Below are 21,826 nucleotides of genomic sequence, written 5' to 3'. Positions count from 1 at the left end.
TACAGCACAGCAATACAAAAGAACAAACTATTGATCCATATGACATGGATGAATCTCAAAAATACTATGTTGAGCACAAAAAGTTGGAATCAAATTATTCTATTTATATGAAGCTCAAGAATAGACAAAACTAATCTAGGACTATAGAAGTCAAAATAGTGGTTATCTATGGGGGATGTGTATGGCCTATCCAAGGAAGCATGAAGGAACACTCTGGGGTGATGGAAATGTTCTATATCTTGATCTGGGTTGTTCCTATAAAAGGTACAAACACAAGGGGAAAAACCATTATAAGCCATGCCCTGAAGATTTCACCATCATTAATTATGCCTCAATAAAAACAAAGGAAGAAAAACAAAAATCAAACAGGTGGAACACCCCAGTAGTCCATTATCTATATGAAGCCCAAGGTTTGCATTTTATCTAGTCCTCCCCAAATACCCTTATCACAAAATAAGAGCTCACAATAAAAACTCCCCCTGGGGTGCTGTAGGAGCTATTCTATTCAGGGCAATAACTTTAAAGGTCTGACCAGAGTAGTTTAAGAAGAACATACAATTGATTTCTTGAGCCTTCTTAAAACTCAATGATTTTTTTTCTTTCTTTTCTTTTCTTCCTTCTTCTTCTTTTTTTTTTTTTAAGAGAAAGGGAGAGAGAGGGTGGGAAGGGGCAGAGGGAAAGGGAGAGAATCTCAAGCAGGCTCCACGCTTAGCATGATGCGGGGCTCGATCTCATGACCCTGAGATCATGACCTGAGCCAAAATCAAGAGTGGGATGCTTAACCAACTGAGCCACCTCGGTGCCCCAACATTCACTGATTTTTTTTTATTCTAAATATATTCCATTGTTCTTAGGACCCTTTTTAAAAAAAAATCATTTGACCTTTTTAAAAAAAAAAAAAAAGAAAAAGAAAAAGGTGATAATACTACAATAAATATTAGTTCCCAATATAAAAGCCAGGTATAATGGAGTGAGGCAGTCTGACTCTCTGATCATAGTTTAAAAACCAAGTAAAAGATCTGACTTCTAATATTCTAAAGGAAATTTTCTAAAAGTTTCCTTGATATACTTTAAATCCTTTACAACACCATGAGGGAAATAAATCATCCACTCAAATCTCTACTTTGAAGCTTAAAAATAAAAGCAGTCACTTCTTAAGTATGGATACAACTATTCTAAACAGTAAATCAGCTAACAGACGTCAACCTGTTAATAATGACACTTCATAATCTGTAATTATCTTCTTTATTTATGTGCCGTCCACGGTCCATCTCCCCTGCTAGAATGTAGGCTCCAAAAATCCAGGGATATTGCTGTTTGTTTTGTTAACAGCTATATCCCCAGCGCATAAACCACTGCCTGGCACACAATAGGTATTAAGTATTTTCCCATAAACATTCAGTTATGTAACAGACCATCCAGAGTGCAGTAACTAGAGAACAAGAAGAATAGGGGCACTTAGGTATGACCAACTAGTCCACTTCCAGTGTCTCTCTACAGAAGCAGCCTTAAACAGTCCTCTCCCTTCCCCTCTGCTTTGCCAGCTGCCATTTCTTCCTCTAAGAAGGACCTTCCGAGAGCTAACAAACTCTCTTGTGTTACCAAATAACTGACTTTCCCTTTTAACAAAAAGACCCCGGAGGAGATCCATACCTATGCAGACACCATGATGCTTGGTGCTAACAACAGAGAGATGAAAGGCAAAGTCCTAGCCCTCCCAGAGCTTACAGAAAGGCAGACAGAGGAGTACCTAACACAGCGAGATAAATTCCCTGACAAAAGCATGCGTGGCATGCCATGAAAATACAAACATAACACCTAACTCAGCTAAAAAGGCAGGGGTGAGGAGGGTCACTTTCGAGCAGTCTCTACACTTGAGGGACTAACAGACGTCAACAGAAAGAGCAGGGGGTGCCGATTTCAGAGACAGGCAATGGTTCACTCAAAGGAAATACAGCTGACCCTTGAACAACATGGGTTTGAACTGCTCAGGTCCATTTGCATGCAGTTTTCTTCCAGTAAATACGGTACAGTACTGTAAATGTACTCCCTCTTCCTTACGACTTTTTTATTAACATTTGCTTTTCTGTAGCTGACTTTATTGTAAGAATACAGTACATAATACACAGAACACACAAAATATACATGAATCACTCCTTTTGTTATATTTTCAGTAAGGCTTCCGGTCAACAGTAAGCTATTAGTAGTTAAGTTTTGGGGAAGTCAGAAGTTATACGCATGTTTTCAAGTGCATGGAGGGGGGGACAGACAGCCCTATGTTGTCTGAGGGTCAACTGTAGCTTGATGTACCTGAGCTACAGGGCATGGGTGAAGGAATAATGAAAGATAGGGCTGGTACAGTAAATAAGGGATGGCACTCTGGTAGTATTATGGATAAAGGCCTAGAAGGGGAAAAGAGTAGAGGCAGGGGTCAGTTGTGGGGTTATTTTAGGAATAAAGAAGAAAATTGATGGAGACCTAACTAAGAGAAGAGTTTGTAGAACCTCTTCAACTTCTCATTCTGTTCTTTGTTCCCCGGTAACCATTCTTGCACAGAGCTTCACTTACTCTCAATCCCAAACTAGTATCACCAACAATGGCCTCTTGTCTGAGCTTTAGACCCATATATCCAATCCTATAATATTTAGCTCTTCTTTGAAATTTCAAAGAACCTTCAAACTCAACATATCCAAAACTAAACTCATGATCTCATCCTAGAACCCAGTCCTCTCCCTGTGTTTCCCATCCCTGCAAATGGCAGCACCTTCCACTTACCTAAACATGCTAGAAACCTAGGAGGCACTCTCCATGTCTTCTGTGTCTTCTCCCTCATCCAGACTCCAGTCTCTCACCATGTCCTGTCAGTCTTCTCTCTCAATATTTCTTAGTTCATCTGCTCCTCTCCTTTTCTATAACCACCACCACAATTTGGGTTACCACCATCTCTTGCCTAAACCATTGCAGCATGTTCACATTCTCTCCTATTTCTACATTCTCTCCTTCTTCCCTTCCAACCTGTTCTCAAGCTGCAACCACTGTTTGTTTTGAATGTTTTTCAGCCTGTCTCACTCTTTCATACCCTCCTACCAACACCAGGAGCTCCATAAAGCCCCTGTCAATGTTGCTGACCATATGCTCACCAGCGCCTCATTCCCGATGGAGTGCATACTCAAAAAGTATTTGAGCCAAGGGATATAAGAAGTTTAAGATTTTGGAAGGAGTCGACACCAAATGGTACTAGGAGATTCAACTAGGTAAGCACTAAAAAGTGTCCACTGAACTTTCTGCTAGGAAATCAGTTAGTGGCTTCATCCAGAACAACTTCAAGTGGAGCTGTGGGAGCAGAAATGAGATGAAATGAGATGACAGTGGATTGAGGACAGACTGGGCAGAAGGGAAGTAGAAACAAGTTGACCACATTCTTCCAAAAACTTGGATAGCAAAGAGAAGAGTCTAATAGCTGCATCAGGGGTGGGGTCAGGGGCGTGGGTAAGATTTAGGGATGAGTTTCGTTTTGTTTTAAAGTTGGGAAAGACTTGTGTGCATAAGCACATGATGAAGAGAAAGAACCAGGAGAGGAAGAAGGGGAAATCAGAAACAGATCATAGATAAGTCCCTGAGGCCAGAAGGGCTGGGATCCATGAGCACCAACAGAAGAATTAGCCTTTCACTGAGCCTAAGAGAAGGGGAAGAAGGATGGAGGTGGATTCAGAAGAGTCTGCAGGTGGAAAAGCAAGATGATGTGGTGGTTCTTCTATTTTCTCCTTAAAGGATACATAAGGATTCTTCCAGCTCGATAAGAAGGCCCTTTCCCACTCTGTGTTGGACAAAATATAGAACCAAGTACAGTGTGTGTGTGGATTACATTTATTGCTGGACACCAAGAGCAATGTTTGATGTCTGCTGTTGCTTCTAGAACTCTACTCCACCTCCTCCCTACCAACATCAGCCATCTTTTACCGGTATAAAGCCTCTCAGAGAAAAAGGGCTCCCATCGTGGTCTCCAGAAACTAGTGGTAATTGTTCCCAATTTTGAATTCAGTAGAGCAGTGCTAGAAAACTTTTTATAGGTTTTATCCTGAGAATGACTACTATTTTCCATCTCTTTTGCCCTCTGCTCAATAGAACTTAGAGCCTGGTACAGTTGCTATTGCATATTCCTTTAAGAAAGCTACTCAAAGCCCTCTCATGGGTGATTTTAAGCACTGGCAAAGAGGTCATAACTTTTCAGCAGGGAAATAAAACTAGAGTTCTCTGTGGGGTCAGCCAACAGTTTTATCAGTTGCTATCAGAAAAAAATAATCATTTAAAAGGACACACATAGTAAGAATGGGAGAAAATGGGTACCGGAAAGAGCTGCTGACATTAAAATAAAATTTTAAATTAATCCCTTGCCACTCTAATAGTTCTGCCACATAATGGAAGACGTTTTTGTTTTCAAAGGGGGAAAAATGTCCAGAAATTTGCACTCATCACTCCCTCAATTGTTATCAGGGAAGAAGCATAGGCTCACTCTGTCCAGCTGGATTTGGGGTAGTGTAAACAATTTTGCTAAATTGCTTGGCAGAATGCATCTGCAACAAATCATTAAATTCTGGAATTTACTCTATTAAAATAGAATCATTAGCCAAGAACAATTAACAGACAGCTATTTTCATGCAAAACAGATATAAAATAAAAATCAAGAGCAATACATATGGATGATTATTTTTCATTCATAATTTTAGATGGTGCATAATGCAGCCTATTGTTTCAAATCTTTGTTGCCCTCAGACAGCTATCTCTCTACAATGTAGAGTATTGTTTGAATACTGGAACAACTTAAGCTTTTTCTGTGTATCTAAAAGTCCCTGGATTAACATCCAAAGAAATCTGGCACTGTAACAAAGTTGACTTGTAACAAGTCTCAGCCTTTAAGCAAATTGCTTATTAATGCAGAACGAAAGTCGTTGTTCAGATCCTAATTAAGCTATGTATCTCCTCAAGCGTCCCCCACTTTGCACTCTCCAGAACTGCAGAATTTCTCAGACATACAATTTCCCATTACGACATGGATGGTAGAGGCTTTTAACAGGTGAGGAAGAGTGTGAACAAAAACACTGGCTGAAAAAAAGTTTGGACCAAAGCATCACCAGCTATGTTTAGTAGACAGTGAGCAGCAAGTGAATGAGAAGGATGCTTGGGGTATTCACATATATTCCACAGCCAAGATTCCCCACAATTGAAGATAAGCTGGCTTCCTACGGAAAAGACAAGGACATCTCCACTATAAAAAACCTCAAGCAAGACACAAGAGGACACAGAAAATAATTTCAATTATATAGGGCTCAAAAAAAAAAAAAAAAAGAAAGAAAGAAAAAGAAAAAACAGACAAAACTAAGTTAATTTGTTTAGAACTGCACATAGAGGTAGTAAAGAAAAGACATGTTATAATTGTGATGACCTCTTGTGGCAAGGAGGAATTGGACAAGGAGAGAATACTTGAAGGAGGCAATTTATTATTTCCTGACCTCATGGTGATTATAAGGTTGTTCATTTTCAAACCACACATACGTTTTATGCATGTTTATGTGCTTATGACATATTTCATAATAAAAAATGTTGAGAGAGAGAGGGATGACCCAAGACTTAATACATTCCAGCAGAGTACACGCATTCCATGTAAGTTTAGGAGAATTCATACTGGGTGGGAAAAGGACAGGAGTGAGTTTTCTGTGATCACTTGCTAAATATATTTCAGTTTGTTATGTTTACAGACTTCTTCGTAAACAAACAAGTTATTAAGAGTTCAGAAAGATCGTATAAATTAGCAACAAATTAAAGGTAACTTTAAGAATAGATTTTCTACTTTATTTAGGGTAAATAAACCTTTCAACTAGTAGTAATTCACACTGTTAGGATTTAAACACATTCTGTATATAATACCCTGAAATTGTAACAATCTATAGTATTCTTTAAAAAAAGAAAAAAAGTGTAGAAAAGAAGGCAAGATAATAAAGCAAACTGATGGAAATAATTCCTTAGAACTTAGCAGAACATGTAACATTTAGGAAGGCAAAGAGAGAACAAATGGAGAAAGTAAAATCATTCTCAGACCCTGCTTTTAAAAATAAGTGTCCATGGTTAAGGTTTCTTTGGGGGGGTGGGGACGGGGGGGCTGATATATGAGTTCGTTAAGAAATAAAAGAGGGATTGGGCGCCTGGCTGGCTCAGTGGAGCATGCGACTCTTGATCTTAGGGTTGTTGAGTTCAAGCCTCACCTTGGGTGCAGAGATTACTTAAAAATAAAATCATGAGGGAGAGGGACTATTTTGTAGGACAAACTGATGTTGGTGAGCCAGGCTAGAGAATATTTCCAATGAGCTCAGTATGCATTACCGAGATACCACTAAATATAAACAGTCATTGAATAAATGTTCGGATACCGAGATAAAACAGATACAGCTAGAAACAATCCTTGGTTAGACTGGTTTTATATATTTGTATACATGCAGAAGTGCTAAGTCTGGATCTAATTTCTTCAGACAAAACCAAGTTTTCTGCAACATCCTCACAATTGAGCAGAACGAGGCTATACTGAGAGGTTTTGAATCTTCTCACATGCCGCGGGGGAATTTTTTGTATCTTATGGAGTGTTTAAAAAAAATCTTTACAGCGAAAAATCCCAACACTCTAGGAATAGAAGGCCATGCAGACAATAGGGAAGGGAAGGAGGAAGGAAGGAAGAGAAATCTGCCTTCCAAAACAAAGCCATGTGTAGACTCCAAGAGATAAACAGCCAAGTAAAATAATCCTTCCAGAGGAGGGCGGAGAAACAAGGGTGGGGAGCTGGAAGGAAGGAGGATATAATCACACCTTCCCTTCACAAACTGTAATTAGAAGAAATACAAACTGGCCAGATCTCTTGCAGGAGATCTCTTGGGCTCACCTGGGCATGTTTTACTAATCAAGCCCCTCTCAGCCTCGCCCCCCACTCCCCTCCCCTTCACCTCTCTCTCCTGTCCCTCTCCTCCCTCTCTCCTCACTCCTGACCCTCCCCTGCAAATAAAATGCTAAAGTATAATGAATTTCCACAGCAAAATAGTTGCAGATGTTCTACTTCAGAATACACCCCTGGATCAAGAGCTGGTCACTTGATACGCAGGGCTGGGGAACAGAGGCGGGTTCAAATGGCTCTGCTCTGTGGCCTTTTCACCTTAGTAGTACCCAATGCTCTAAGTTTCCTGATGCCTCTGAACTCATTAGACAAAGAATACTAAACTGCTGCTGGTTAGACTGGCAGAAAACAAAAAAAATCCGTCACCCAACCTTGCTCGGAACTCTGGCAGAGTCTCACTCAACAACTCATGTGCATTTTCCTTTCAATTCCAGAAAATTAATTTAAGTGTAGCCTGTGATGAAATAAGTGATAATTATGTTCTAAAACAATGAGCAGCTCAAAATGTGAGGAACTTAGACTATTACTACTCTCCTCTTAAGCTTTCAGATGATCACAATATGCAATTTATTCTTACTTTCTCCCAATATAAATCACACTATTAAATTAAAAGGGGAGAATTCTTCTACCAAATTACACACTAATGGCTCTTAACCCATAATTAAAGTATCACTAACAGCAGCTTAAAGCCACGGCCAGCCATGAGCACATTTATTAGGACCTATGTTTTCAGCACCACGTAATTATGTAAATATAACCATCAGCCATCTTGAGAAAAATCAATGGTCTAACCAGTTCTCTGCTCCCTTGGGAAAACACTCTTTGTGAACTGGCATTACACAGGGCCTCCTCCTCTGCACAATCAGAAAAAAAGTAAAGCAAACCTAAGTGCCAGAGCAGCAAGGCGAACAAATTCCAACAAGGCTGGTCACCTAGAGTTCTCATTACTCTCCTTCCTGACATCACAACAGCCTGGGAACCTAGACCAGCAACTGGCTTCAGAGCAATGAGGACTCCAGGACAGGCTCACTGTGCACTGTAATCTAAGATGTCACCCCCGTGCTGGGAGCTGGGAGGGTCCCCAAGACCAAGCACAGTCCCTATCATCGAGGAGCTAATAATTAAGGAGACAAGACATAAAATGATTGTGGAGGGGCAGTAATACTACAGAAAAATCAGAGACTAATCAAAACCACTGAGTCCTCATGACAACTCATTTCTGCTACAAACTTTCTGAATAAACTTGAACAATTTACTTCTCTGGGCCTCGGTTTCCTTGGCAAAAAAAAAATGCCTAAAATATATCTAAGACCCTGTACAGCTCTTCAATAATTAGATAATTAGAGAATAGAAGATATATAGTGAAGTACTAAATTATACAGTAGTGACTACACTGCCATTGGAGAGATTTCATGGGGTTTTTTTGAGTCAGCCACTTCCTGGGAGCCAAATCAGGCACCATGGCGGGACTCAAGGATACAGTGTGACCGAGACAGAATGCCCTGCCTTCATGAGGCCTTCAGTCTACTAGTATTCTCAGGAGTTCACAGGGAAAAAATGAGGGCTTTTCATGGAGACAGAGGCAAAACTGGGGTTCAAGTGTACCCAGTAGGGTCATGAATGATTAGCTGGTTAACTACTGAGGGCTGTGGTAATAAACCATAAGGTTTTTGAACAGACTCATTAACACAAGCAGAGTTCTGCTAATTTGCTCATTACCAATAAAGGTAATTGGTTTCTAGAAATTAGCCAAACTGAGATTCTTTCTGCCCTTTGCCAATCTTTTCCTTCTCCTACCCAATGGGTCCTACCCCAAACCTATTTGCAGTTAATTTTTTCTTTTATTTTCTTTTTCAATTATGCTTACAGACTATTATGGTGAAAGTCAGGTGCCAGAGAGCAGTCACCAAGCAGAGTCCGTATCTGAGCCATTTAGAGTCGCTCTAAATGTAGGACTTTAGGAAGGCCTTGCATGCTACAAGATAATTGGCTAAAAAAAGATCTATTTGTGTATATGTTGCCACAGAGGCTGAGAATGACAGTGCGGACACATGGTTTATTTTGCAGAGTAGAGCTGTGAACTATACAACTAGGGAATATGGTATAACTAACCTGCAGAAAAAAAATAACCATCAACATCTTAATTGTTAAAACGAAAACTTCAGAAAAATAAATTGTCCCTTAATCTTAAGAGATGTAAAACCTGCCTGTGCCCTAAGTGAAATCAAATGCTACTTACCAACTGTACATTCCATTTTCCAAATAACTTCCCTGGAATGCTGGTGAGCTGCTATGTTTAATATGAATACTTCCAAAGTATTGGGGATTTAAAGGAACAGTAATGGTTCCAACTTTTCTTACCAAAAAAAAAAAATTCCCAGCTGAGATTTATGCCCATCCTCAAAACACCCTTTTGAGTTCAGAGCAGATGTGTGCAGTGTTTATACTAAGAAAACCACCAGGGCATAAACAACCCACTAAAGACACCACTCAAGTTTTTGCTGTGCTTTTCTTCATTTCCTGTGTATTTATTTTGGTGTTAAAATAATGTTAACTTTCGTAGTAAGGAAAATAGCAGCAGATGTTTAAACCAAACAGACTATAGCAAATCATCCTACATATGTACTTAACTTTCAAAATCAAAGTTTCTTCCTCCCAAATAAAGGGGGAGACTGCAAGTAGACTACTCTCGAGTATATTACAGACTACAGAACAACAAATCGACCTGAGCTTTCATAAGCTTTTCCTCACCACCCCCAACTGGAGACATAAAAAATTAATGTGGTATCAGTTTCCTTGCAATCCGTCTATTCCTCTCTTAGGCTGATCATTACGTTTTTGTTTTGTTTTGAAAATATCATACTACGCAATGACAAAGACAAGCCAACAGATAACTCCTTAAAAGTTTGTGATTTCTTGATCACTGAAAAAAAGAAAAGTTTTTAAAAACTGCAGTATGTTAATTTCACAAGAAACAAGCCCAGTCACTTGCTGCTTCCACCATCCTGAAGAAGTCTGCCTTTTAAATGAGTGACTTCAGAAGCAAGATGATACTTAAAGCAGCCGATTCAAAGAAAGCCATCCACCATAATTCTTATTAGTGGGAACAAGCAGGAGTTAAATATATAAATATACCTTTTAAAAAGAAAATCTTAAGTATGATATCCTTATCCAGACAAATAAAAAACAGTATGAATGAGATTTTATTTTGCTTGAAGGGGAAAGGGTAAGTTTTCAATTGATTAGGCAACAGGCCTGAAATTTTACATGAAAAACGTAAGTTTCTTCAATGTTTTCTTTTTCAAGAGAAATGTTCAGTTCACTATTAAGAGAAAACATGGAAACTGCTCCTACTGAATCAGAAAGGAGATGTCTCCTCCTCGATTTGTATGTGGTTACAACAAAAAACACTCCTCCTGCCAAGCTGAATTCCCCCGGAGATGCCTCTCTGGCCACTCAAACCCAGGCCATTACCACTTTTTCAAATCGCACGTAGATATGTTCCAACAGATTAAGAAATCGCTTTTTCTCTTCTTACTACTAACAGAGACAGTTTGAAACAGTACAAGGCAGTGGGGAAACACCTCATGGTGTAGCAGAAGGTAATAAACAATAAGAATTCAGAGTAGATTTCTTTCTTTCTTTCGTTCTTTCTTTCAATCTAGCTTTCTGGTTGGTGTGTTGTGCAATCACTTCCACAAGGGACCGGAGTGTGGAGGGAACATCCTTCAATGTCAGAACTCTCTCAGAGCTGTACAGGAAATGGGAAATCAGACAAAGACCCAGCCTGTGCTTTGTGACATGGGTGCCCTTCCAGTCCCCCAAACTGAATAGAAAAATTCTTCATTGTTTGGGACAATCGCTCCTGAAGACAAAAACTCACTGTAACTTTCTGTTCCCCTCTACATGAAAATCCCAAGCACTGATTGGAATACAACACGAATACTGTAGATAGTGCATGTTTAAAATAAGTATCAAAGCGGGGGGGGGGGGGAGGGGAATAAAAAAAACACAACACGTTTAACTTTTCCTGGTCCTAGAAGTTCTTCCTCTAAAGAGAACACCAACAGAAATAAAAAATAATCATATTATCAAGAGTTAAAAATTTGAAGAGTTAATATGTTGCAAGCAAAAAGGAAACTTCTAACAGTTTATATTTCACTGCCTTCCCTCCCCCCACTGTAACCCTGAAGGCTAAGATACAAACAACAAACTTTGTATTGAAAATAGTATATAATAAACCCTCGCCTTTCAGAGCACCCTGAAATCCCAAGAAAGAGAACAAAATACACAGAAGGCATTCAGAACCCTAAAGGAGGAGTGGCCTTGACAAAAAGCAAGAGAAGAGCAATTTCTAGAATGGAACCTCTACCTTCATAGCACAGAATGCCGATATTGTTGTTCATCTTGTCCAAGTACTGGTAGTTCAACAGGTCCATCTTCATAAATAGCATTTATTGGGCTCGCACAGAAAACCAGCTCTTTGCTTTCGCCCCAAAAGAGTACGTTTCAAAAATCAATTATTACTGAGTAGCTCCTGGCTCGTCTCAAACTTCACAAAGACCGTGAGGCCCAGCCTCAGATGATCAAAACAAAGTATGTAAAAGTAAAAAAAAAAAAAAAGAAAAGAAAAAGAAAAAAGAAAGAAAGACAAAAAGAAAAGAAAAAAAAAAAAAAACCACGCACAAAAAATCAAACTCACACAAAAACCCTTCAAGGGTTTATTTGTAGACGGTGTATGTTTTGTATCCTCAATCGAGCACTTAAAAACCGTTTCAGAAGTCTTTACGAGTCTTTATTCGAAATAAAGGAGTGAAAAAGCAAAACACGAAGCACATTTCCTAGGACAAAGCCACGCTCGCTTTCCTCACAGCCCGCTGCAAGTTAACTGCGCTGACATGCTGGCTATGCTTGGTATGACTCGTATGTAAACGAGCTTCCTCTTCCCAGCGGGAGGGAGCGCGGAGCATGCTCACTGAATCCCTGGGGCTCTTCAAATGTCAGGGATATTTTCTGCACAAGATCAGTCTCTAAATGTATTAAGTGTTTGAAAGAAAGAGAAAGAGGAGGTGGAGAGTCTGTGCAGAGGGGCCGGGGCAGAGCTGCTCTGGACAAGAAACAGCCCTGCCACTGCAGAACCGTAGGAGGAGAAAGAAAACCCAGGAAGTTTCTTTTTCAGGAGCGGAGTAAAAAGTAAAAAAAAAATCCATCATGGAAGCAAACTTCCATAGAATTTAACTTTGGTGTGTCTTCGCTGTCGGGGTTCAGAAACCCACACTGTTTTTTGCTGTGGTACCTACACCACACATCTATGTAAGGTTTCTTTTTTCTTTCTTTTAAAAAATTGTTTTATAATGTCCATTTATACTTGAACTGTGTCTTTCAAATTTTGATGGTAATGTTACATATAACTTCTCTCATAATCCTCAGGACAAACTCACATGAACAGGGCAGAGATGGTATCATCTTTTTACAGGAGAGGAAACGGAGACTCAGAGGGATTAAATGACTGGCCCAGGACCCCAAAATAGTCGGTAGAACTAGTTTTAGGGTATTTTTTTTCCCCTAACAACTTTCCCAAAAAAACAAGGAGGGAAAGAGAGAAAACAGAAAGAGAGGTTTAAGCAAGTTAAGACTGGTATATCCAAAACCAAATGCCTATTCGAAATGATGGGGTATGCGGGAGAATAAAATTATTTTCATTTTGCATGTATGAAAGCTGTTCCATCTATGTATTAGTGGCTAGTAGGATGCTGTTATGCTGTTCCTATCCTGTTCCTTTAAGAGCTTTAAACTTCATATCTTGTGTGAGATATGAAGATATAAACTTCATTATCTCTGTGCTAGATACCTCCAGTAGGCACCCAAAAGCTGTTTACTGAATGAGTAAATCACTGAATGTTCAGAGCATTTACCACATGAAGAGCACACTAGCAAAGGGGGGGGGGGGGGAATCATTTTATCTTTGCAGGCTGTAGCTAGCTTTTGGAACCATAAATAGACTAATAATAATTCACCACAGGAAGTGTTTGTATATTGATATTATTGCATGCTATTTGGAGATTTAGAAAATATTAAGGAGTGTCATAGTGTAGACCAAGACCTGAAATTTTAATACTCTAAAGTAAGAGTTAAATAAATAATTTCAAGGGATTAAATTTTTAAAATCCAGCAACAGCTGCACTTTGGATATTGGACGTTCACGGCAAGTTGCTCTAATCATATCTTATTAGGAGATTAATACAACACCTAATATTACTGCCATCACTGGATAGCAGCAGGTGAAGCAGACAACAGAAAAATCAAGATTTCACAAGCTTTAATTTATAAGGGTATTTATTAACACTAGTTTACGTATTCTAGATACTGAATAAGCTATACTGAAAGGTATATATACCATCAATTATAATTAAAATAATGGCATTTGGCAGGGAGGGTCAGAAGAAACTCTAATAGCATCTATGATACACTAGATTATTGCCTTTCAAACAATCTTAATATCTTTAAGCACCACATTCAAATTCAAATGATAGTTTTAGAGTACAATTACTGTGCTGTTCTTTGACATAAGGTCTCAATCAGAAAACATGGTGAGTCATTAGCATGTCCCCTATGGGAGAAAGTTGGCTGCACATTAGAATCAATGTGGACTTTTAAAAAATCCTGATGCTCACAGTTCCGGACTTCAAGCTCTATTACAAAGCTGTCATCATCAAGACAGTATGGTACTGGCACAAAAACAGACACACAGATCAATGGAACAGAATAGAGAGCCCAGAAATGGACCCTCAACTCTATGGTCAACTAATCTTCGACAAAGCAGGAAAGAATGTCCAATGGAAAAAAGACAATCTCTTCAACAAATGGTGTTGGGAAAATAGGACAGCCACATGCAGAAGAATGAAACTGGACCATTTCCTTACACCACACACAAAAAAAGACTCAAAATGGTTGAAAAACCTAAATGTGAGACAGGAGTCCATCAAAATCCTAAAGGAGAACACAGGCAACAACCTCTTCGACCTCAGCCACAGCAACTTCCTAGAAACATTGCCAAAGGCAAGGGAAGCAAGGGCAAAAATGAACTATTGGGATTTCACCAAGATAAAAAGCTTTTGCACAGTAAAAGAAACAGTCAACAAAACCAAAAGACAACTGACAGAATGGGAGAAGATATTTGCAAATGACATATCAGATAAAGGGCTAGTATCCAAAATCTATAAAGAACTTATCAAACTCAACACCCAAAGAACAAATGATCCAATCAAGAAATGGGCAGAAGACATGAACAGACATTTTTCCAAGGAAGACATCCAAATGGCCAACAGACACATGAAAAAGTGCTCAACATCGTTTGGCATCAGGGAAATCCAAATCAAAACCTCAATGAGATACCACCTCACACCAGTCAGAATGGCTAAAATTAAGTCAGGAAACGACAGATGTTGGCGGGGATGCAGAGAAAGGGGAACCCTCCTACACTGTTGGTGGGAATGCAAGCTGGTGCAGCCACTCTGGAAAACAGTATGGAGGTTCCTCAAAAAGTTGAAAATAGAGCTACCATACGACCCAGCAATTGCACTACTGGGTATTTACCCCAAAGATACAAATGTAGGGATCCGAAGGGGTATGTGCACCCCGATGTTTATAGCAGCAATGTCCACAATAGCCAAACTGTGGAAAGAGCCAAAATGTCCATCGACAGATGAATGGATAAAGAAGATGTGGTATATATACACAATGGACTATTATGCAGCCATCAAAAGGAATGAAATCTTGCCATTTGCAACGACGTGGATGGAACTGGAGGGTATTATGCTGAGTGAAATAAGTCAATCAGAGAAAGACATGCATCATATGATCTCACTGATATGAGAAATTCTTAATCTCAGGAAACAAACTGAGGGTTGCTGGAGTGGTGGGGGGTGGGAGGGATGGGGTGGTTGGGTGATAGACATTGGGGAGGGTATGTGCTATGGTGAGCGCTATGAATTGTGTAAGACTGTTGAATCACAGACCTGTACCTCTGAAACAAATAATACATTATATGTTAAAAAAAAGAAGAGAAAGAAGAAGAAGAAGACGAAGAAGAAGAAGAAGAAGAAGAAAATAGTAGGAAGGGAAAAATGAAGGGGGGGAAATCGGAGGGGGAGACGAACCATGAGAGACTATGGACTCTGAGAAACAAACTGAGGGTTCTAGATGGGGGGGGGATGGGTTAGCCTGGTGATGGGTATTAAAGAGGGCACATACTGCATGGAGCACTGGGTGTTATACGCAAACAATGAATCATGGAGCACTACATCAAAAACTAATGATGTAATGTATGGTGATTATCATAACATAATAAAAAGAAAGAATCCTGATGCTGAGGTGGCATCAAACTAATCTGAGGAGGTGGGACCCAGGATCAGTATCATTTTTAAAGAGTCCAAGGTGATTCTAATACGCAGTTCAAGGTTGAAAAGCATTATTTTTATCAAAGGGAAAAAAAATTACCTCCCTTAAGATACTTCATTTTATACACTCATTTTGTGGAGGAGAGTTTTGTATTTTAAAATATAGTGATTCAGGAGTGCCTGGGTGGCTCAGTCAGTTAAGTGTCTGCCTTCCACTCAGGTCATGATCTCAGGGTCCTGGGATCGAGTCCTGCATCGTGCTCCCTGCTCAGTGGGGAGTCTGCTTCTCCCTCTGTGCCTCCCCTTGCTCATGCTCTCTCTCTTTCTCTCTCCCAAATAAATAAAATCTTTAAAATAAATAAATAAATAAATAAATAAATAAATAAAATATAGTGATTTAACCAGGTTCAAACAATACAGTTGCCAAGGTATGAGTACTTAGTAACTTCCCCTAAACGACGCTGTGTCACTTACAATGTGGTTCTCAGCCTCTGAGTGCCAATCATCTGTGTGGACAGTCCCAGAGGTATACTTTGACTTGCATTTACAACCATCTATGGCAAAATTCCCGACATCCAGGCACATCTTTCCCACTCATCTGGGAAGCTAGTGTGGTGCTACTCACGAGTGATCCACGGAGGGATCTGGTTGCTACTATCCATAACAGACAGATACAGAAATGGTGAACATTTCAAAATTTTATAGCAGTTTGACAGAGCAATTTGATGTCTCTTAATCTTAATTTTTAAAAATGAGGGTTTTTTTTTTCATATTTCTAGTTTGCATTTTACAAAGTATCAATCTACAACAAAAGCTGGCAGGAAAAAAACCAAAACACAAAAAACCTGGTTCCCCCGCCCTCCCCAGGCAGTCTGAGCAGCCCGGTGCTGGCGGCTGGCTAGTTACAAAGGCGGACTGCGGTGCGGTTAACTCCCTCCGCGCGGTCCATCCCAGCTCCTGGCATCTTTCACTTCATGCTTCAAGCACACTGAATCACACACTTTAACACCACATTATTTCACTCCTCAGTGCACATGTTCTCTCTTCATGCAAGACTTTTCAAGCCTGTCTACCCGGCAAACACCCATTCTTCCCTCAAGACTTGGTATACACCTCTTTTGTCCTGTGGGACCCCCTTCCTTCCACCTCCTTGCTCCCTGCTCTTCGCTATCATGTTTCCAGATACACACTTTGATCCTAACCGCATCTAGACTTTAAGAGTAAGGACTATGGCTTCTTCAAGGTCAGTCTGGCATAAGCCTGCCACATGGTAGACCATCAATGAATACTTGTTGAATAAAATCAGTAAGATTAAAACATCTCACAGGTAAATTCTCTATCCAACCTCCTGCCCCAGCACACACACTGGATGATCTAGCGTTTCCCAAACTGGTTTCTGTCGACATCTTTTGGGAACCACAAGTCCTCACATTTGAGGAACATTCATCTAGATTCTGAATGCACTTCAGGTTACAATTGGTGCACTCATTTTACAAATCTGAATACTGGAAAATGTCAATGCTTCTCAAGTTCATTCACAGGCTAATAAGATATTCATAACTGAAGTACCAACAAAATTGTTTTTAAGGAAACTGGAAAGATAGTTCTAAATTTTATCCACACAAAAAAATCAGGTCTACACTAGAAAGGTCTACTTTTTTTTTTTTTTTAAACAGTGAAGAAATATGAGCCATCAGATACTTAAAACATAAAGCAAAGAACATTTTGGGGGTGAAACCGCATACAGAGTAAGTAGCATGATACAGATGATGCAATAAAGTTTTTACTGAAAAACTTTAAAAACTGTAAGAATATGTTCAGACTACCTAATTTGGAACAGGGAAACATTTTCTAAGACTGAAAAAAAAAAACCTTAAAGAAATTACAGAGGAAAATACTGAAGAATTTGACTGAATATAGAAGTTTTAGGTTTTTATAGATGAGAAAACCACAAAACCAAGTAAAACAACAAAACAGAAGAATATATTTGTAACATATAGTCCATGAAGGATAAATGTTTTTTATATATACAGAACATTTAAAAGTAGAAAGAAACAAAAGAATCTAAGTATTTTTTAAATGAGCAAAGAATGGAAGAAATGAGTGGCCGATACATTTTTCAAAAACTATTCAACTTTATTAATAAAGAAATACAAATTTGGGGGGCACCTGGGTGGCTCAGTCAGTTAAGTGTCTGCCTTGCACTCAGGTCATGATCCAGGAGTCCTAGGATGGAACCCGGAATCTGGCTCCCTGCTCAGAGGGAGTCTGCTTCTCCTTCTGCCCCTCACCCTGCTGGCTTGTGCTCTCCCTCTCTCTCTCTCTCTCTCAAATAAATAAATAAAATCTTTAAAAAAGAAAAAAAAAGAAATATAAATTTTTAAAAATAAAGTGATTTTGCATCTGCCAAATTAACAACAACAACAACAAAAAAGACTTTTCAATCTTATTTAATGTGCTGGTGAGGTGAGATCCTAGTAGAACCTGTTCACTGCTAGTGAAGTGTAAACAGATAATGCCTTTCTACAAAGCAGTATTCATTATCAAGCTTTTTGTAGTGTTGAAGATGTTCATATTCCCTTCCTTGCACTAGACTCTACTTCTAGACCTGTCTTAAGGACATACCAAGATTTGATCAAAGAGTTACATAAAGATGCTTACCATCCTTTTATTTATAAAGCTGAAAACTTGAAAACCTAAAGAGACTGCATTAAAACTGCAGTATATTGGGGCGCCTGGGTGGCTCAGTCAGTTAAGCGTCTGACTCTTGATTTCAGCTCAGGTCATGATGTCAGGGTCTTGAGATGGAGACCCACATCAGGCTCCGTGCTGAGCGTGGAACCTGCTTAAGATTCTCTCTCTCCCTCTCCCCCCACCCCCCACTCAGCTCTGTCACTCTCCAAAAAACAATAACAACAACAACAAAAACCTGCAGTATATTAATGACAGAATATTATGCAGCCATTATAATTCCTTCAAAAATATGATGACATGAGTAAAGGCTATACTATGATCTGTATGATAACAGTACTACATATGTTAACTGAAAACAATCAAAATAAGATGTAAAAGTAATATGTACACAATATACCAATTTTGCTTCTATACTGAGACATACACATATATATGAAAAAAGTATACACATGTATTAAAAAGACTGCAAAGAATATCAAAATGACAATGCCTATCTTTGAGTGGTGGGCATTTTGACATTTTTCTGTGTTTCTAATTAACCTACAAAGAGTATATTCCATATATAATCAAGGTGAAGGTGAAGGAGGTTCCCCACTTATTAAAAAGCAGGTGCATAATGAGAAAATATGCCCTGGTAAGGCATGAGCAGTGGATCATATGTATCTTATCTGTAAACACCACAATATATCCTTTTGATTTAGATTTAACAACTAAAGATCCCAAACATTTATTTAGACCTTTGTAAGATTCAAAGATGTTTATGATATTTATTTGAACATGTCCTAAAAGGACAAAAGAGAAGCTCCCTGTACTTTAAACGTTCAGAGCAGGTAGACACGTATGTGTAATGCTTTCTGTCTTCTATTGTTTACTAATTACTTCATGTATTAGTATCAATTCCCCAAGACCTCTCTTTCTTCTGGAGAACAAGAAAATGGAGCTTCAGTTTTTGGCTCAAGTTCCCCACTGCACATGATAAGTGCTCCATGCATGTTCACTATGGCAGCATCTCAGCATCTTTGTGGAATAATGATGACAGAAGGTTATTACAATTACTAGGTTAAATTGTTCAATTTGCTAGAGTTGACTACCAGGTTAGAACAGAATCACCAAAATTGTGAGCTGCTTAATAAAAGCCAGAAGATCAAATTCACTCTCCAGACACTTTTTCAAAAACAAAATGCTCTCATTAGAGCATGTGCAGGGAAGGGAAATTTTTTTTAATTTGATTTTTTTTAAGTTAAAAACTTAAATTTCAGTTAGTTAACATACAGTGTAATATTAGCTTCAGGTGTACAATATAGTGACTCAACACTTCCATACAACACCCGGTGCTCATCACAAGTGCCCTCCTTATCCGTATCACATATGTCACCCATCCCCCCCTCCCCTCTGCTAACCATCAGTGTGTTCTCTGTAGTTAAGAGTTTGTTTCTTGGTTTGCTCCCTCTCTCATTTCTCTCCCCTTTGCTCATTTGTTTTGTTTCTTAAATTCCACCTATGAGTGAAATCATATGGTATTTGTCTTTCTCTGACTGACTGATTTCACTTAGCATTAACACTCTACAACTCCATCCATATTGTTGCAAATGGCAAGATTTCATTCCTTTTATCGCAGAATAATATTCCATTGTGTATATATAAATACCACATCTTCTTTATCCATTTATCATTTGATGGACACTTGGGCTGCTTCCATAATTTGGCTATTATAGATAATGCTGCTATAGATAATGCTGCCATATTTGGGGTATATGTATGGAGAAGGGAATATTTTATTTTATTTTATTTTATTAATTAAGAGAGGTGGGGGTGGGCAGAGGGAGAGGGAGAGAGAGAATCCCAAGCAGGCTCCAACACCGGTCTAGATCTCACAACCCTGAGATCCTGGCTTGAGCTGAAATCAAGAGTTGGATGCTTAACTTACTGAGCCACCCAGGCACTCCAAGGGGCTATTTTAATGTTAAGTCTAACAATAATCTCTTCAAAGAGATTATAAATAACCCTACTGCGCTATTTGGTTCCTCTAGTGGATTCAATTGCTCTCTTCTTCCCAGGATTCTAAGTAAGCTAGATACTTAGCTAATGCTTTTATTAAAGTTTTCTCTTTACCACATATTTATTCTTTTTAAATCACTTTAACCTGATATATGAATAATAATCAAAACAGACCTAACCAAAGAAAGAAAGAAAGTTTGACTATACCTTGACCTAAAGTCTCAGTTGAACAAGAAGTAGGCTGTATAAAAATATTTAAGAGTATCTGTAGAATCCACTGCCATTTATGGGTACATTCCTCAGTATAACATGAACAGCAAGAGTAACGATGATGATGCTTGTACAACGCTTCCTTGGGTAAGGCTCTTTCCCTTTTTTATCTAATTATACAAATTACTAAGACAAATGTTTAAGAAGGAAAGCACAAAAAGGATTAAATGAACACCTAGAATGAGTGTCAAGAAAAAAGACTTAAGAAACCAAACGTTCTTTTCTGTTAAATATTGCTTAGAATGCGGGCCCTTAAAGGCCTAGCTAAATAACCCCAACTTCTCCAAGAACCCCATTAGCTAGGATTAATCTGTATAATTCCATCGTATTTTAGATATGCTGCACTTAATTCTAAAACAAGGGAGACTATGAGATAATTTATATTATCTCTCCCCCACCAGTTTATAAAGACTGCTTTAGTAGTCTTCAACAACATAGCTGTTGAATAAGATACCAAAACAAAACAATTTTCAAATGCCTCAAATATCAATGAGGTGAACCTACATATCAGTCAGGTTTCCTATGTTAACTGCATTTTCTTTCAAGGAAAGAATTTCTAAATATATAATAAAATATTGCTTATTTCTCTAACTTGGAATTGCTCACAGTGGAATGATGAAAAATATGCACTATTTTGTCAACTTTTTCACAAAAGCATATACTTTTTTTTACAAAATGGTCCCATTTCTAAGTTAAAATACTTAGAAATACTTCTCTTTTTTTATGATTTTATTTTTAAGTAATCTCCACACCCAGCATGAGGCTCGAACCCACAGCCCCGGGATCAAGAGTCACACACTCTACAGACTTAGCCAGCCAGGCTCCCCAAAACACTCTCAACTTCTATTAAGTATTACTAGATTATTTACTGTAATATAGTGGGATTTTAGCACAAATCTATGTACCTTAAAAAAAAAAGGTTCTTCACATTTAAACTTTCAATACAACAGCACCCTCTAGGGGTGAATTTTAAAATGCAGCAACAATTTTGAGAATGCAAACTGCACAATTTGGGCCATTTCACCTGATATATTTCAAACACAATGAGCCTCTTATTTTATTTAATTTTAAAAGTCCCAGAAAATATATTTTTTTAAGTAGGCTCCACGCCCAGCATGGGGCCCCAAAGCAAGTATTTTTTAACAGTTGAACTATCACTAAACTTTGCAAAAATTAAAATACTAACAAAACCAATTCAATTAGTATCAAATGACTGAATAGGAAATCTTCTTTAATTAACATGAATTTTAAATATAAATAGTATTTTAAAGTACTATTTTATATTTTATATATATTTTGAAGCATAGTGGATATACAAATACTATATTGGTTTCAGGTGTACCACATAGTGAATCGACATTTATATACATTACCAAGTGATCACCATAGTAAATTAGCTACCATCTTAGGACTGATGTCTTAAATTGGAATAAATCAGTACTGGTAGAAGGAACTGAATCAATTAGCATTCCCAAGGAAGGAGAAATCTCTTGGAAAACACCATACCTTATTAATAAGTCTTACAACT

General features: G+C 38.5%; 1 protein-coding gene across 5 annotated transcripts in view; it reads right to left on the bottom strand.

Moving 5' to 3' along the window:
- VGLL4 (vestigial like family member 4) overlaps positions 1-21,826 on the bottom strand; it is a 186,672-nt gene that overhangs the window by 70,381 nt on the left and 94,465 nt on the right. The window contains exon 1 of one of the 5 annotated variants that reach the window (XM_036101313.2): positions 11,310-11,906. The exons of the other annotated variants lie outside the window; for them this stretch is intronic. Within the exon in view, the coding sequence (XP_035957206.1) occupies positions 11,310-11,391 (82 nt within the window). The 5' untranslated portion in view covers positions 11,392-11,906. Of the gene's footprint in view, positions 1-11,309; positions 11,907-21,826 lie in introns of those variants that run through there. 5 annotated transcript variants of the gene reach the window in all.

Source organism: Halichoerus grypus, chromosome 1 (assembly GCF_964656455.1).
Source record: "Halichoerus grypus chromosome 1, mHalGry1.hap1.1, whole genome shotgun sequence".
NCBI classification, from domain to species: Eukaryota; Metazoa; Chordata; class Mammalia; order Carnivora; family Phocidae; genus Halichoerus; species Halichoerus grypus.
This window is presented reverse-complemented; position numbering and strand designations above follow the sequence as displayed.